The sequence below is a fragment of the Schistocerca cancellata genome, chromosome 8 (genome assembly GCF_023864275.1).
Source record: "Schistocerca cancellata isolate TAMUIC-IGC-003103 chromosome 8, iqSchCanc2.1, whole genome shotgun sequence".
NCBI lineage: Eukaryota > Metazoa > Arthropoda > Insecta > Orthoptera > Acrididae > Schistocerca > Schistocerca cancellata.
Window position 1 is genome coordinate 284,622,416 of NC_064633.1, and position 17,947 is coordinate 284,640,362.

At 42.2% G+C, this 17,947-nt stretch overlaps 1 protein-coding gene across 1 annotated transcript in view; it reads right to left on the reverse strand.

Moving 5' to 3' along the window:
- LOC126095523 (myrosinase 1-like) overlaps positions 1 to 17,947 on the reverse strand; it is a 78,588-nt gene that overhangs the window by 40,069 nt on the left and 20,572 nt on the right. Inside the window, exons 3-5 of the mRNA XM_049910306.1 lie at positions 15,165 to 15,299; positions 9,641 to 9,763; positions 3,229 to 3,412 (exon numbers count right to left, since the gene is read on the reverse strand). Of these exons, the coding sequence (XP_049766263.1) occupies positions 3,229 to 3,412; positions 9,641 to 9,763; positions 15,165 to 15,299 (442 nt within the window). The remainder of the gene's footprint in view (positions 1 to 3,228; positions 3,413 to 9,640; positions 9,764 to 15,164; positions 15,300 to 17,947) is intronic.

Here is a 17,947-nt window from a genome sequence, read left to right on the forward strand (position 1 = left end):
TACTTACAGATAACATGATGATGCCCTACCCGTGTAAAACGCGTCGTTTTCGAGCCAATAAAGAGCATTCTGTTATCTAGAACTGTGTTTTAATATTAAAGTCATAAATGGATGTAATTTGTCTCATTCATCTGTACGTATTATAAATAGCGTAAATAAAAATGCTAAACGTGATAGTGATTTAACCATTTAATAAATGTCATATCTGTACCACTTCGTTCATCTACGGACACAATAACAACAACAACAACAACAAACAAGCACGTCAGAAAGAGTTTCAACGATTCCCGCACTCATTATTTTCACCGGAAACCTAAGGGAGTAACAGTCACACAATCGTCGCTCAATTTCGTCATGTTTATTCAATCTGAAACCCGAGACCCTCATCTCAGCTTGAATAGGGTTTATTATTATGGGAATAGGAAGTTTTGTTGAAAAAACAAACCTCTAAACACATAGAGGGAAGACCTTCAGGCAGAAGACAAGGAAATACTGAAGAGCATTAGGCCAGACCTTTGGGCTACGTTAATATACTTCAAGGATACAGACCCAATAAAATCTGTATTAAGATCTTAAAAGTCTTCCTTCGACGAATTCGGTTAATGTTGCCGTAAAGAAGTTCTGTTATCTATACGTTATCACAGACTTCAGCAAATCGAATTTCCTGAAGGAATATAAAAGTCTTCAGAACTGAACAGAAAAACAACTTTCCAAATGACCGATAAAGTCAATATTGTCTAATTTCTTTAGGTGACAAAATTTCGAACATCTGTTTGGTGTTAAGTAAAGCTATTCTTAACTCTGAAGACAGGTTGAACAACGATGTTCTCGATCAGGTACGGTCTTTTTCGAGAAGATGTGCCACCGTCTTCATCCAACTTTCAAAATAAATTGCCCATGTAACATTTCAGTAAATGATTGCCATCTTTCTGTGTATATTTCTTCAACAGATGAACATGCAATTGAGCATAGATGCCGCATCCTATTCAATAACCTAAGTAAGGTAGCTACGGTTTTTATGAGAGGATATAATTTTTTCTCTTGTCTAAGAGAGAAAGTAAAGACATAGTTGATGGATGAGAATTGCGTTGCAGTTCATAACTCTAAAATGAATTGTCACATACACATTCTCTCTTTCTACCTCTAACAATAACCTTTTCCTTACAGCTGTTACCACTACGTCCACGATAGTGGCGTTATTTCTACTGAAACTACAGTCCTTGTATGTATGGCAGTCGGATATTAACGTTTCGGAAAAATCACAACGTTCTATAATATGTGCTGATGTGGTGTCATCACGCCAAGCATTAGCTCTTCCAGATGAGACAAACTATTGAGTGACGTAATCGATATTTCAAAAGGTATGTTATTTTATTTACGATGGTAACGTTAGTTAAAATAAGAAAACTACAGCCACTACAAGATCACAAGCTCACATAGGTAGGCAATCTAAAAATCCACACGCAAAATAATCAACACACGTAATTAATGTGCTTTTCATACACTATTGAACAGGAAATTAAAACTTTAATGTTATTAACAGGTCTGCGTTACTTGCCGGAAATACATCGCTACATTCTGCTGACCAAATATACAATCTCACTGTCCTAGCCCGAATCTTGAACAACACTCCCTGCCAACGCGGTTCATCTTACATAGCTACACAACAGTACTCGACATGAGTTGGAGTGTTCATAAATTTTCTTGCATTTTAACTTCTACTGTTATATCATTTAATCAGTTAATTCCAATGACTACATTTATGAGACACACTTTATACTTATACAAATACCTATTCCACGTATCGTTTAACAAATAAAATGTAAATATGTTATTAGGTTTGGTGCACACGCAGCATCCCAGCAGCCAATCGGAGCAAAAGATTCTTCCGCCGGTGCCACGTCAGCCAGACATAGGCGCCCACCCAACTGTGGTCCCGTGTGCAAACGATAGTTGCGATTCATGTTCCTGGACACCGACCAAAACTTTGTAATGATGTCAGCTGTCTCCTACAGCATTTATGATGCTTTGATTAAAAATGAAGTAACTATGGCTGCAAGAATTAAAGCATGTTTGTCACTAAAAATGATAGCTGTGTGCATAATAGAAGGAATAGCAGTACTTTTATCTATGGAGTTTGACATCCGAACTGGTCCCATATGTGTTCTATCAGCGACAGATCCGAGGACCTCGCTGGCCGCTGGAGTACCTCAACATCACTAGGATTGTTCATAGAGACATGTGGCGCGTGTGGAAGAGCATTGTCCTGTTGAAAAAGGCGTCACAATACTGCTGCATGAGAGTAACACCTGAGTACGGAAGATGTCCATGACATACCGCTGTGCCGTCAGAGTACATTCAATCACTATCAGCCATGATTTGAAATCACACCCGATGGCACCCACTCCATGAAGCCAAGAACAGACCTCTGTGCGTCTTCAAAACATTGGAAGAATGTGACTTGTCCCAAGGTCGCCGCCACACTCACCGAAGATGCAGAACCGCGATTTACCGCTGAACACTGTGCAACTTCATTCATCAGCAGTCCATGCTTACTAGTCACGGCACGACGCTTTAATGGCATCCTACGCGTAGGACGGTAGTTTCCTAGTCTGGTTGCTGCTAGTCTCCCACCAATTTTGCGGTACGACACAATGTTGCAGGAACTCATTACTTGTTCACGGACGGCACGCGCATTTGTGAAGGGCGTTACAATGTACATGATCCACAGTATGGCATTCCTCACTTGCTGTTATCATAGGTGATCGACTACAACCTTTAGGATTGATACGTCTGCCCTCACAATCCGATGCAGTCCAACACCGAGCCACTGTCACATCTGAAAGCCCCAAAAATCTAGGAATTGAACTATTTGATCAGCCGGCTAAATGGAGATCCTCAGAGAGGTTCCTTTCAAAATCTGTCATATGCTGATAACTCTGTCTCACATGACTACGCAGCATCCTTCACAGTGATCATTCAATATTTGACTGTTCACGTCCCTTACATATCCTGTCATGCCTGGCAACTACACTAAACACGAACAACACTAATAGACTCTGGTGGTCGTTCTATTTGTCACTGAGATTTTCAGCTCTAATCATTTACATACCTGTCAATGGTATGTACGTGTACGAATTTACACTACACCCACCCCTGTCTTCTGGGTGTTTCACTATTTTTGTTTGGCAGTGAACATACAATATGCGCAGTATACATAGTACATGCCTTGCTGAGTCGCTCGGTACTGCTCGTCGTAGAGTCGGTACGCGGCGGCGTGTGCCTTGAGCAGTGTGTAGACGGCCATGTAGTCGCCCACGCCTGAGGAGTCGATGCCCGGGGCCAAGGCAGGCGAGCCACTGTAGCCCATGATGACACTGCTCGGTTCGTTGATCGTCTGCCACCACTTCACCTGCCATTTGGAGCAACCACAATACACTCTGAGTAAACTAGTCATACAAGAGTCTAAACCAATATGCAAGTATACAGATATGTGATAATACACTGAAGGAAATGGAAACTGCTGCACTCTTGGACATAGAAACTGCTGTAAAAGTTCGTGAAATTGTTCATCACGTAACGGATACCGAATGATTGGACTTCCATTCCATTAGGAATTGGTTTCCATCATTTACGTCTACATCTGCATACATACTCCGCTAATGCATGGCGAAAGATACCCTGTACCACTACCAGTCATTTCCTCTGCTGTTCTACTTCCAAATAGAGCGTGGGAAAACAGCTTCCGTACGAGCCCTAATTTCTCACATCTTATCTTCACGATCCTTACTCGAAATGCAAGGTGGCGGCAATAGAATAGTTCTGCAGTCGGCCTCAAATGCCGGTTCTCTAAACTTGCGTAATTGTGCCTTGCGAAACGGGCATCGTCTTCCCTCCAGAGTTTCCCATTTAAGTTAACGAAGCATCTCCGTAACACTTACGTACTGATCGATTCTACCGGTAACAAATATAGCAGCCCACTTCTGAACAGCTTTAATCCGAGCTGGTGGGGATTCAAAACACTCGAACAATACACAGGAAGTGAGTCGGAAATAGAAGCTGTTATCAAAATTCCTGAAGTTGTTCATCACCTAACAGGTAATGAATTATTGGGCATTCATTCCATTAGGAGTGAGGTGAGTCCCCGACGGGTGGAATCACGTTTTTGCATTCATCGTGGCATAGAAAAAAACGGCCTCCGAATGTCACCTTTTAGCATTTCTTTCCAGGCCTGAAACACAGGCTGTGTCAGTCATGAAGATTGATTCCTGGAGCCTGATATAAAACTACATATCTTCCTGTCACATCTCACACTTTACCCATTGTTGACAGATCAGGGAACCAGGCAGGCCAGTCAAGGATTCATATACTGCTTACTCTCCTGTATTATCATGCTGGAATATGCCGTTTGGTACCCTCATCATGAAGTTTACGACAACGGAGTTTATCATTCTTCCCACAAACCAGAAAGCTTCCCTTCAACTATTACCAAATTAGTTCCGTTGATATACTGAGTACTTCCGTCACACTACGATTCCAGGATCTGAAGTGATATGGGCATCGAGAATCGCTGCTTCCAGTCACGATTCACCATGTCGTCAATGTACAAGTTAGCATCGGTCTCATCGTCATACACGGAAGGGAGACTCATTGCTCAACATCTGAGGTCATCAGTCCCCTAGAACTTAGAACTACTTAAACCTAACTAACCTAAGGACATCACACACATCCATGCCCGAGGCAGGATTCGAACCTGCGACCGTAGCAGTCACGCGGTTCCGGACTGAAGTGCCAAGAACCGCACGGCCACCGCGGCCGGCATCACTTTACATTAGAGTGTATTTTATTTTCGGAACACCGAGGGCAATGGTAGATCTGCCTACAGTCCTACCCTCTATTTCAAGCTACTTTCAGTCGAATGTGTTCAGGGTTTTATGATTTGTTCAAATAATTTCCTAAGCATTTAGGGAGATGTTCTTAATGTATTGACAGGGTTGCTCTCTCACGTATGGTTCCTTTTTTTTTAACAGGTGGTCAGCCAGTCTGATTTCCCTATGCTGTCATTTAAGCTCCTCTGTCATTTAACTTACGTTTTAATCACTTATTTATAATCCCTCATTTATGTTTTAAACCTCTCTCGATTTCTCCGTTGTCCTACAGCAAACGGCATAGAGTGACTGTGTGGGTCAACTCCAATGAGGTGGGAGTGAGTGAGTAAGAGAATGAGTGTCATTTTGTAGATTTACTCTCCACTGTGTGACAAAAATTTTAGCCATTTTATCTACATTCGTTTCTTTTAGTATATGTAAGGGCGTTGATAACCTCGCCGTTGAGCGCCCATAACCTCCAAACATACACACACGGTACTGTGCCTGCAAATATTGCCTGGATTTCAGCTGTTGTCATCTGTGTATCGGTCACAACCAGTCGGACAATCTTTCGATCCTCTCGTGGTGTAGTCGTGTCTTCTCTCCTTGTCGCACTGTTGTCTTGGGTCCATCCTGTCACCACTTGTTATGCAGTCACAGTCCTATACTCATTTGTATGGTGCTCTTGTAACGTCATGTCAATGACTCAACCTTACTTAAAGATTAGTTGCATGTGCCCGTCCTATGGGCCCGCTGTGTTGTTATCTGGAATTGAGAAGTTCTATTGACGTTAGAGACAGCAAAGAGCCATCAAGTACCGCCCCCCCTCTCCCGCCCCCCGGTTCTTCACCTGTAAGAATGTTTTATCCTATACTGAAAATGAGATAGATTAAAGATGAAATCAAGACAGAGGCATATAAATATTGATATATCAGTTTCGTAGCGTTGGGTGAAAGTTTTTGTGTTGGAACACTTACCATTTCTGTAGTATTATATGCCAATGGGTCCAGTCATCACTATCGGTCAATATGAACCTATATGTCATGTACTGTTATTAGTGTTTTAATCAATTTGTCGGTTCAGTTTAGTAGAAAGATGATTTGTTCAGTTTATCTACCCTTTTTGTACCGGCACAAGTCTAGGCAAGATGTCGTCAAAACGTCCCTTGCTCCAACAAACAGTGCGTCGCCAGTCACCTGCCAGTCAGTGCCCAGCTAGTTATTAAAACTAGGGACACTTCGGCACACAGCGCAGGTGACATTTGCGGTGTCAAACTCTCTTTGGCACATATAAATAGTGGCCATCTGGCCAAGCTATTCATCGAATCGAATTTGTGAGTCATTGCGATGGCGTCCGCAGTAGTCTCGACTTCTGCTCCACTGTCATCCTGACAGGACCACCAGCCAAGGGTCCAGCTGCAGCATTAATGGATCAAGGGTCGAACTGCGGCCCTCTTAGCCACCGAGCCACTCGGCATCCGTTAGCGCCACACGCCAGCCTGGGGTTCGCGTCCCGGACGTCCCAGCTGCAGCGCCGCACTCGCCTGTCCGCGCCAGTCTGCGGCATCAGCTCTTGGCGCAGATCGGCCGCCGACCAGACACTTCCACCACGTAAGATCGTGCTGCGCCTGAGATGTGCTGAGAGTAGCAGCTACTGACGTCTTCACGACAACGCTTCACTGCTAGAGTACATGAGAACAACGCCAGACCACTCCCACTCATCATAGACACCATGGATCGACGCCAGGCTGCCATACATGACGAGGGCGTGCACATGTGGCTGGTCTTATCTTGTTAGAACAATAAAGAGTTTTCTTGAACACCTGTCTTCCTGCAGCCATCTCATCTGACCGCCTTTTGTAGCCCTCACCCCACATCAAACCGCTAACGCTCAGAAGTGAAAGGCGAATGACATACTGACAACTAGAAGAACACGTCCGTAGTGGTCATTGCACACCAGGCTGTCACACTTCGTTGAAGTTCATCTGTATTCGAAGCAAACAAAACACTGTCATACGCAAATTGAATGTTTCAGGAAAGATCCGTTTATGTACATTTGTTTTTCAATGTAGCTCAGTGATCTGAAGACTTGTTGAAACGAAATGTCACTTGGCCTAACTTCTTTGTCAGTTCTGAACATTTCACTCTCTTGATGTGAGCCAAGCTGTAATGATGTATACAATCATCGAGCAACTAATGTAGGCTGATTATATTCCTTCGCTCTCAAGCGACGTCAGCAAACTTTTTTATGATTTTCATAGTCTATAAACACCGTCCAAGTGGTAACTGAAATTTATTGTTGCTCTCTGTAGCATTATTGACAACTTGCAAAGAGTCGAGTATGCTGCATCCCTACTTAAGCCTACTTGTCCTTACCTTGAATGTTTTTCTAGACTGATAGTAAGATGAATTCTAAAAAGTTTGTATACTACTGACAAATGCGTTTAATTGCGCAAGTATTGCAGTTGTAGACATTTGTGGAATAAAACCAATACGTAAGAAGATCGCAAGATAACAGAGATTACCTTGAAAGAAATTGAGAAATTTGTATACTTAGTCAAGCGGACAAGAAAAGAAATAAACTGAAAGGTAAAAATGGCTTGAAGGTCATTTGTAAAGCTTTCCAAATGACTTAAAAGCAAAGGCTATAACCAGTGTTTATTGCCAGTACTAACTTCCTGAACTGAAAAGTGGACGTCAAATGGGCAGACAGTCCAAAAAAAAAAAAAAAAAAGGTGTGTTTCCCCAATAAAGAGAGGAAATATACATGTTGAGCATAACAAGAAGAGAGAGAAAGACAAACAAATGGATTGTCACCCAGCGCTAGAGATTTCTCTTCAGGACGCCAGAGTAGAGGCAAAGTCACCACGGGCAGCAAAATGCCTCTGCAATAGAAGTAGTTAAGGCTCGCTAGTGCGCTAGCACTCGACTTGGAGTCGTGGTCACAAAAGAAACCTTCATGGCCAGTACTTTGTCAGTATGGGAAAGAGAAGTGATGACGTGTCAGCCGGCCGCGGTGGTCTCGCGGTTCTAGGCGCTCAGTCCGGAACCGCGCGACTGCTACGGTCGCAGGTTCGAATCCTGCCTCGGGCATGGATGTGTGTGATGTCCTTAGGTTAGTTAGGTTTAATTAGTTCTGAGTTCTAGGGGACTGGTGACCACAGATGTTAAGTCCCATAGTGCTCAGAGCCATTTGAACCATTTGAAACATGACGTGTCATTCGTATACAGCAGGCAGGGAGTGTGGCAGTATCCAGGGTTATATTCCATACAATCATCTTTTAGAGGTGAAAAGAACCTCTTGCCGTATTTGTGTTTTTATAAGTTAAGGTTTTTGTGAAAAACTTTGCCTACAAATAAATTTAAGCTTACTCTTTCCTTTTGTTTACGCATATAAATTTCTACATCAATATATAACAAAAAAACGTAAGAACAGACAATCGTTACTGTCATTCTTTGTAAAAAATTAGACAAACACTTTTGCATTTTTATCAAAAAATATCCTTTTTTGCGATTACCTATTACATGACATGCTGTCGAGTCATAAAATATAGAAAATTAGGCCACCCTGTAAAACGTCTTAAATGATAAAGCTCCAAGTGAACAAACACAGCTAAATAAACCGCAAAAGCCGTACTTTTAAATCTAAAATAACAAAACCAACCAAACATTTGTAGGTTAATTTTTACAGAAATTAAAACAAGACTCACAGAAGGTGCCGCGTAGGTGTCGAAACATGTACAGGGAAAAGAGAAGATAAGAAAAACATTGTGTTTTGCAGAAGGCGGAGTCCTTAAAAAGATCCGTAGCCCTTCGCAGTGTCTCGTGGTGTGACGGAGTTTGGTACCGACATTGGTCAACCGTTCATCAGACGAACACCTTCAATTAGGCACGCATTTGGTGCCATTCCAGTAAAGTGAGCTATTTTTCGGCACCGGATATCCATTTCATTCTTGATTGTCTTAGAGCCTACAAACGATATTCCCAATAACCCGGCTAAAATTACGTCTCTAGCACTCTCAGAGGTGATACCGTACCATTCTTCTGTACTTTACACAAAAGGAAAAAATTAAAGTTTCTTATAGTATCGATACCGTCAACCATTAAAGAATGGTAAGTAACACACAGAGAATCTTTTTTGTTTAGTATCATGCTCTTTTTAGCTTGCACGTCTGTAAGGTTCTGAGAATAAAATCTGACAGTTGTACACACGTTATATTTTGTTAATAGCATGTTCGAATAGATTTAGGACATGGATTCAAATCCAATCTGGTGTTCGGAACACAGTGGTTTTTCGCTTTGTTAACATAGACACGAGATATTAAGTAAGTGTTAGAAGGAACAAGGCTTCCATTAAGCATTATATTTAGAACAATTGGATTATCAAACTAAAACCTAAAACACTTGAGATGCCACCCACCCATCGACAGAAAGTTCAATACGAAAATACGTAGTTACAAGAGAAAACTTTCTAATTAGAACTGTTATTTCCTGTGCTATAGTTGTTGAAACGAAAATTTCCTTACGTCTGCGGACTTGCCTGTAGTTATACAAAAATGATGGTGAAATATGTTTCAGTGACTTACCAAACCACAATCATTGATCTTCTTAAATACTTCTCCTTTGCTGGTAATGAATCGCCACGGGTCTATGGGAACAATTTTTCATTTCTAGCACGACTGTCGAGGCATTCCACGTTCAGAATCCACCGAAGCCGGACAACATATTACGTGTCCAAGGCTAGTCCTTAAGTTTGTCAAGACAAATGCTCACCCTGTCTCCGAAGTTATCGTATAGAATCCTGGCGTACTCCACGAAGTAATCAACCAGCCTAGGATTTGGCCATCCTCCGATGTCCTGTAGCTTTTGTGGAAGGTCAAAGTGGAACATTGTCACCTGAAAAAGAGTAGGTTTAATATCAGTGACAATTATGTTTTCTGTTGCACACAACTGGTGTAGCGTGTTTAGGATCACGCACAGGTTGCGAAAAAAATACATTGTAAAACCAAAACAATACGAGTTCTTTACTGAATAACAATGCATGGTGGGTGTAACGAGCACTGGTTTTCTTACATTAGAGCAAAATCATAGAACCAACAGCGTTAACGCCGGCCGGGGTGGCCAAGCGGTTCTAGGCGCTACAGTCTGTAACTGCGCGACCGCTACGATCAGAGGTTCGAATCCTGCCTCGGGCATGGATGTGTGTGATGTCCTTAGGTTAGTTAGGTTTAAGTAGTTCTAAGTTCTAGGGGACTGATGACCTCAGAAGTTAAAACCCATAGTGATCAGAGCCATTTGAACCATTTATGAACAGCGTTAACACTAGGAAGTATTTCCTATTTATTCGCTTCAAAATATCAATAACGCCAGAAAAGAGTGAGTCAATTATCACGATAGATAAATGAGTTGGTAATACGGTTGTGGTGTGGAGAAGCACTATATACAAAGCACAGGCGTTGCGATCAGCTCGTGTGGTTTGCACGTAACAAGTAATTATATATCAATGACGGAGCAATTGCAGCAACGTCACTATTCGTATTATACAATTTATCACCCTTTAACGGTTATCGATGTTTTCACATCAGTTTACAGGAATTGCACTTTTAGGTTCTAATATAAAAGAAAGAGCAGATATAATATTTTTTTTCCTGACGCTTGTACCAAAATACACAGCTTGATGAAAACACTGTTGTTGTTGTTGTCTTCAGTCCTGAGACTGGTTTGATGCAGCTCTCCATGCTACTCTATCCTGTGCAAGCTTCTTCATCTCCCAGTGCTTACTGCAACCTACATCCTTCTGAATCTGCTTAGTGTATTCATCTCTTGGTCTCCCTCTACGATTTTTACCCTTCACGCTGCCCTCCAATGCTAAATTTGTAATCCCTTGATGCCTCAGAACATGTCCTACCAACCAGTCCCTTCTTCTTGTCAAGTTGTGCCACAAACTCCTCCCCAATTCTGTTCAATACCTCCTCATTAGTTATGTGATCTACCCATCTAATCTTCAGCATTCTTTTGTAGCACCAGATTTTGGAAGCTTGTATTCTCTTCTTGTCCAAACTATGAAAACACTAAAGTACCAATAAAGAGAGAAGGATACAAAATGAACCTCCACGGAAAGAGAGGGGATGAACCTCCACGGAATGAGAGGGTATGCGATATTAGTTCAATGATAACAAAATCGAGTGAAATTTACAAAGGACTTTGTGGTGTCACCGTCAGACACCACATTTGCTAGGTGGTAGCCTTTAAATCAGCAGCGGTCCGTTAGAATACGTCGGACCCGCGTGTCGCCACAGATTGCAGATCGAGCGCCGCCACACGGCAGGTCTAGTCTAGAAAGACTCCATAGCACTCGCCCCAGTTGTACAGCCGACTTTGCTAGCGATTGTTCACTGCCTCCAACGCTCTCATTTGCAGAGCAGCTACGTCGTTTGCTACGACCTAGCAAGGCGCCATATTCAGTAATTAGAATGAATTCTGAACAGCTAATATTGTGAATCGTGTACCGTCAAGAGCGACGTTCATCATTAATCGATTAAAGTTAAGTATCAAACTAATTACGTCCGCTTTCTGAATTCTAATTCCTTGTCATGCTCCAGACCTCACGTCAGTATAGTCCTTCCGTCCTCACGCCAGCCTGCGTGAGCTAAAACGCGTGCATTTCGACCTCCACTAGTAACACGGCGTTGGCTCTTCTGCCAACACAACACACTTGACAGTATGATCACACTTATCAGTATGACTTTGGATCCGCTCTGGCCTGGATGCATGCAGTGATTCGGTTGGGAAGGTTGCCACAAAATAGTCGTATCGTCACCTAATGTAAGCTGGTCCACAATTGTTGAAATTTGTCCTCGATATCCTGCATACTGTCACTGGAACGGAACTGACGTCCGAGATGGTCCCGCACATGTTCTATTGGGGACAGATTTGGGGATAATGCTGGGAACATGAGAATCTAAACACTGCACACACAGTTATTCACGCATGTACCACTTGTACCACCTGTTGAAAAATTTCACCACGATACTGTCGCACGAGATGTAAGACACGAGGGCGTAGGATGTCCGTGATGTACCATCGCGCTGCCAGAGCTCCCTCAGGCACTACAGACGCTGATCTGAAGTCATACCCGATGACTCCCCATGCCATGACGCCAGGAGTTGCACCACTGCGCCTGTACAAAGTATTGGCAGAATGGGACCTTTCCCCAGGTAGCCACCATAGGCGCCGACGGCAGTCATCTAGCTTACTGCAGAACCGCGATATGTCGCTGAACACAATGCGACCCCATTCCTCATCAGCCCATGCTTCCCAGTCATGGCACCACTCAGAATGCCGCCGTTTGAGTTGTGTTGCGAACGGCAGCCTACGCAGGGTATCGGACGGTAATTACCTAGTGTAGCTGCTGCTACAGAATAACAAAGAATGTTGGCTCCATTACTTGCTCTCAGATGGTAGCAGCAGATGTGAAGGGGTTACGATCCTTGGTACGGCAATTCGTCTTTGTGATGGTGAGATGTGGTCAACTGAAGCCTTGACGACGAGTATGCCTGCTCTCATGTTCCCATATAGTGTGACATCGGGCCACTGTACATCCGAATGCCCCACAAATCCATATATTATACGATTCGACTAGGTGGGCAAATGCATGCAAAGAATGAGACCACTTTCAAACTCTTTCAGGTGCTGGTAATATTGACTCACACACGTATGTGACATTTCCGTGTCCCTCACAGTGATCGCACTACATTTGATGCTGTTCACAACCCTTATGTACCCTACCAGGCCTGGTAACAGCACTTAGTGAGAACAGCATTGGTGTACTCTAATAGCCGTTCTGCGTTTCACAGAGTACTGCAACTTTAAGCATTCAGATAACGGCTGATGTTGTATACGTGTACGAAGCTAAAAAATTAGGATTTTTTCGTCAGACCAGTAGACACAAGTTCAATGACCGTTTGTCACTTTTATCCTCGTACACTTACTTTGGCTTCGTTTTTCATTTGTTTGTCGACAAGGAAGAAAGAAGGAATATCGGGTTTAACGTCTTGTCGATATCTAGGCCTTTAGAGACTGAGCACAAGCTCGGATTGTCTCAAGGATGGGGAAGGAAATCGGCGGTGCTCTTTTCAAAAGAACCATCCCGGCGTTTTCCTGGAGGGATTTAGAGAAATCACAAAAACTAACTATGGATGGCCGCATGCGGGTTTGAACCAGCGTCCTCCCGAATGCGAATCCATTGTGCTAACCACTGCGCCACCTCGCTCTGTCGCCAACAAAGCTTTGGCTTCTTTTAAATCTATGGTGAAATATATTATGTTTTTATAGAAACTTTCTAGCATGGCTACTTGACTAGGGAGCTTTCACATCCCTCACGAACTCGCTCGGCTCACTCTTCACTGGAGAGCGTTATTCTACACTGCTGAGTTTCAACTCTTGATTGTACACTCTAAGTTCAAAAAAACGACGCACCACGAGAAAGTTGTCCGGATGGTATGGAAATCGGTACATGTGGTGTATATGTACAGACAAGAATAAAATTTCACATAAATTGGATGATTTATTCATGAGAAAGAGCATCAAAAGTTGACCAAGTCATTAACGTGTTGGTCCACCTCTGGCCCTTATGCAAACAGTTATTCGGCTTGGTGCTGACTGATAGAGATGTTGGATGTCTTCCTGAGCGATATCCGTGCAACATTCTGCCCAGCTGGCTCGCCAGATCGTCAAAATCCCAAGATGGTTGGAGAGCCCTACCAATAATGCTCCAAACGATCTGAATCGGGAAGTGATCTAGCGATCTTGCTGGCCAAGGTACGGTTTGCCAATTACGAAGACAAGCAGTACAAACTTTTGCTGTGTGCAGACGGACATTATCTTGCTCAAAATGTAAGACCATGATGACAACGGTGTGTAGAATATCATTAATGTTCCACTGTGGTGTAAGGATGCAGTGGATGACAACCAAAGGTAATCCTGCTGTGAAAAGAAATGTCATCCCATGCCATCAGTCCCGGCTGTCAGGCCGTATCGCGGGCAACAGTTAGGTTGGTATCCTATCGGTGCTGGGGCGTCTCGAGACGTCTTCGGTAGTAATCTTGAGTAGAATTGTGTTCAGCGATGAGTCCCGCTTCGAAATGAGCCCAAATGACCATTGAAAAGGTGTCTGGAGACACTCCGAAAAGTGGTGGGATACCGACCTGATTGTCGCCCGCCATGCGGCCCGACAAATAGGAGTGTTGATCCGGGATGCAATTTCATCTAATAGCAGGACCCATTCAGTTGTCATACGCGGCACGCTGACAGCACAGCTGTAAGTCGATGATGTTCTGCGCCCAGTTTTGTTGCCCTTCGTGGCATCCTGGGCTTCATTTCAGCAAGATAAAGCCCGCCTGCACGCGGCAAGAGTTTCTACTGTTTTACTGTCTGTCTTCTTCCTTGCCAAAAACTACCTTGGCCAGCAAGGTCGCCGGATCTCTCCCCAATTTAGAATGTTTGGAGCATTACGGGCAAGGCGCTTCGTTCAGCTCAGAATATTGACGCTCTAACCCGCCAATTGGCCACAATTTTGCACGATATCCCTCAGGAGGACACCTAACAACTCTGTAATCTTTGCCAAGCCGAATAACTGCCTAAATAAGATCAGAGATGGACCAACGAATTATTGACTTTCTCAGTTAGTGAAGCTTTTTCCCTTGCGTAAATTATCCAATTTTTTCTGAAATTGCAACCATTTACTTGTCTGTACATGTACATCAAATCCACCAATTACCATCCCATTAGTACAATTCCTTCGTGATGCGTCGATTTTTTATTTTATTTTTAATTTTTATTTGTTTATTGTTATAGTGTATTTAGTTTCCAGGTGCATAGACTAAAATCTTATGTTGAGTTGTCAGGTAATCTGCTCTCTGTTTCGCAATGTACTTGCCAAGTGGAAATGTATTCTCTCATTTCTTAGCATCACATTTAACTCTAGTAGTAACAGATATTACAGTAGAGTAAGACGCACTCCTTCTTATTAACAGAATCGCGAAGTTTGGGTTGATTTGTCACCACGTTGAGGTATTCATGCAGTGCATTTCAATCTTTTTCAAAGTTTGAAGGTAAAATCTGCTTTCAACCGTGTCTGTGTGTTTTGTACATATCATCCTACGTACTCTGTACAATTGATACGTCTCGTTAGTCAAGTCAGATACAAGTTTCACTTATCGGTACTATTGTGTTTTTTGTTGATGCCCTACAATAGTGTGTTGTGGCTTTGCTTCAAACATTGCTGCTTGCGTCTTACCAGTGGTTCGATGTCGTTCTCCAGCAGACCGTTGATGAGATTGTTATAGTAATCAATCCCCTTTTGATTGACCACGTTGGTGTCTCCAGTAGGAAGTATCCTCGACCACGATATCGAAAAACGGTACGCACTCACCTAAAACAGTAAATTATTTTCATGGTATCTAAAACAGCACAAAACCAACATTTCAGGAAGCATGCAAATTTGATAGACATATCTGACGAATAGTCAATAAAAACTAAAATAAAGGTAATGTAAGTATATTTTTACAAAACTCGGATGTTTGAGTGGCAAATAGTACTGATGACTGTTTTCCATATCCTTTCTAAATGAAAACTTCCATACATATAAACTGTTGTGCTAGAACCATCGAGACCTGGCCGTGTGATAGGTCAAATTATGCGAACTGCGCCATACTATCTCCGTGTAGGGATTAGGTCTTTATGCTACCATTTTAGAAAAAAATCGAGGTCAAAAGTGGAATCGATGTAATCGTTAGAACAGGGAATATATATATATATATATATATATATATATATATATATATATATATATATATATACAGTGGACCGGCAGTCTAACATTTCCCGAGCAATCAAAGCGTTTGTGGTTTCGATACGTTACACGTGTAATTAATGAGGACAGCTCTTACAACCTGGTTCAGTGGCCAAGTTGTTTCACTTTTCAATTTTTTTTTCAAGGACTCAAAATTTCTGGTCGTTGAGACTGAGGAAATTTCAGTTATTTTTAAAAACGAACAACGCAGGGTATCCCAGGAGGAATGATCTACGAGATTCAGGGATTAGCGAACGATCATTCGAAGTAAAAAAGTCTAGCAAACATGGGCTCTAAAATGTGTGTTTGTTCAATGGAGACGGCCTGAGTGGCTGAGCGGTTCTAGGCGCTACAGTCTGGAACCGCGCGACCGCTACGGTCGCAGGTTCGAATCTTGCCTCGGGCATGGATGTGTGTGATGTCCTTGGGTTAGTTAGGCTTAAGTAATTCCAAGTTCTAGGGGACTGATGACCTCAGAAGCTAAGTCCCATAGTGCTCAGAGCCATTTGAATCATTTTTTTATTCAGTGGAAGAAATGTGTTTCACATTAACGAAAACGAATAAGTGCTCAAAGCTCTTAAGGTATGAAATTTAGAGCCCCTGTTTACTGGAAATTTTTTGGTGTTTTGTTTCACACCAATTTTGTGTGGCAAATGCTCCAGGAAATGGGCTTCTTAAAGCTGGCCAAGTTACAGCTCTTTGAGATTCAACAATAACTCACATCAAATAGTAATACAAATCTGAATACATTTGCGATCTCAGAAAAATGAGGCGCATTCGATTCCACAATAATATCTCAATATCGTTAGAACTGCAGAAGTTAATATCTCACATAATGAGACTCTGAATTAACAACGTTTAATCGCTTCATGCGATTCCTGAAAATGTTAGATCAGATGATAGCAATACACTGTAGCTATCATCCCCGAAGGCTACATATCTGCATCTATTTTATTTATTGATTTACGACATATCATACATTTTTTTCATTATGCAAATGTGTGTCAGAACATCGTATTCTCCACATTTACACAGCAAATGCACCATGAATACCTCATATTTTGGCATACATAAGTTTTTATTTAACGAATAGTTTACTATTTTGTCAGTAACTTTATAAATTTATTTAAATGCTGACTGCAAGTGCTATTACAAAAATTTAAAAGTGGTCAGTCGCATGTGTTACCGGACTCCACATCTGTAAAAGAATGCCAAAAGACTCTTCTGGCAAGCAGGCCTAAATAACTGTTTAAACTATATTTTTAGCGACAACCTGTTGTCATTTAACGTAAGTGCACTTGCGCAAGAATGCTGGCTTATACATTAATCAACGATCTTTATTTATAAGTATTGTGAATAATTTGCGTGTAACCGAATGTTTGTGACATTTCTTTAATTCAATATTGTTGTAACATATTAGTCTAGTCCGGGAAACGTTCATGTTGGGTTAAATCATGTCTTTAGAGCTTAAGAACAATGTACTTTTGGTGGGGACGGCCTTCAGCCAATAAGAGTGGGACAGCGGCGGAACGCTGCTCGAGTCAAGTGGGGACTTCCCGAATCGAGCGCTCAAGGATAACGATTCTGGACACTTTGCATCGAGTGCTGGAAGGGGACAGACTGTCTATGGTAACGTGTGTGATTCTGTGGTGTAGGTGATTGATTCTGGGCGGTGAAAGACCGCTACAATACTCTAACTTTTGAAGGAACTCTAACTCACAAGAGATCTGAAAGTGCTCCGCTTATATTACGAAACTGAGGACAGGCGGAGTATGGGTTACTACTCTTTGTATCGCATAAGTTAATTTGTGAATCATCATGTTGAACTCTGAACTGTTTTGAGCTAATCAATATTTCGTCTACTATGATAGTAAAATTGGCTTAGTTTTCGCGAGTCCTTATGACTGTTTAGTTTGGGGATTTTGCTACCATTCTCGTAACGCTCTCGGCGCAACTTTACTGCATTTGATAAGAGTATTTTCGTTTGTTTTTTAACTGAATATCGTGGGACCACTTTCCGTTTATTTGAGATGTCCTTTCTTGAATAAACGTTATACAACATAATTCTCTGTCACCTACATCAATTGCAGGCGTTAGAAAGGAACTCTTATTATTAAATTATTCGTTTAAATTTTACTTTCTACTTTGAGTGAAGGATCACAGCTACAGGTTATTATTTGCAGCCAATTAGCTGCGGGGCATGAAAGCAGACGTTCGCAGCTCGACCC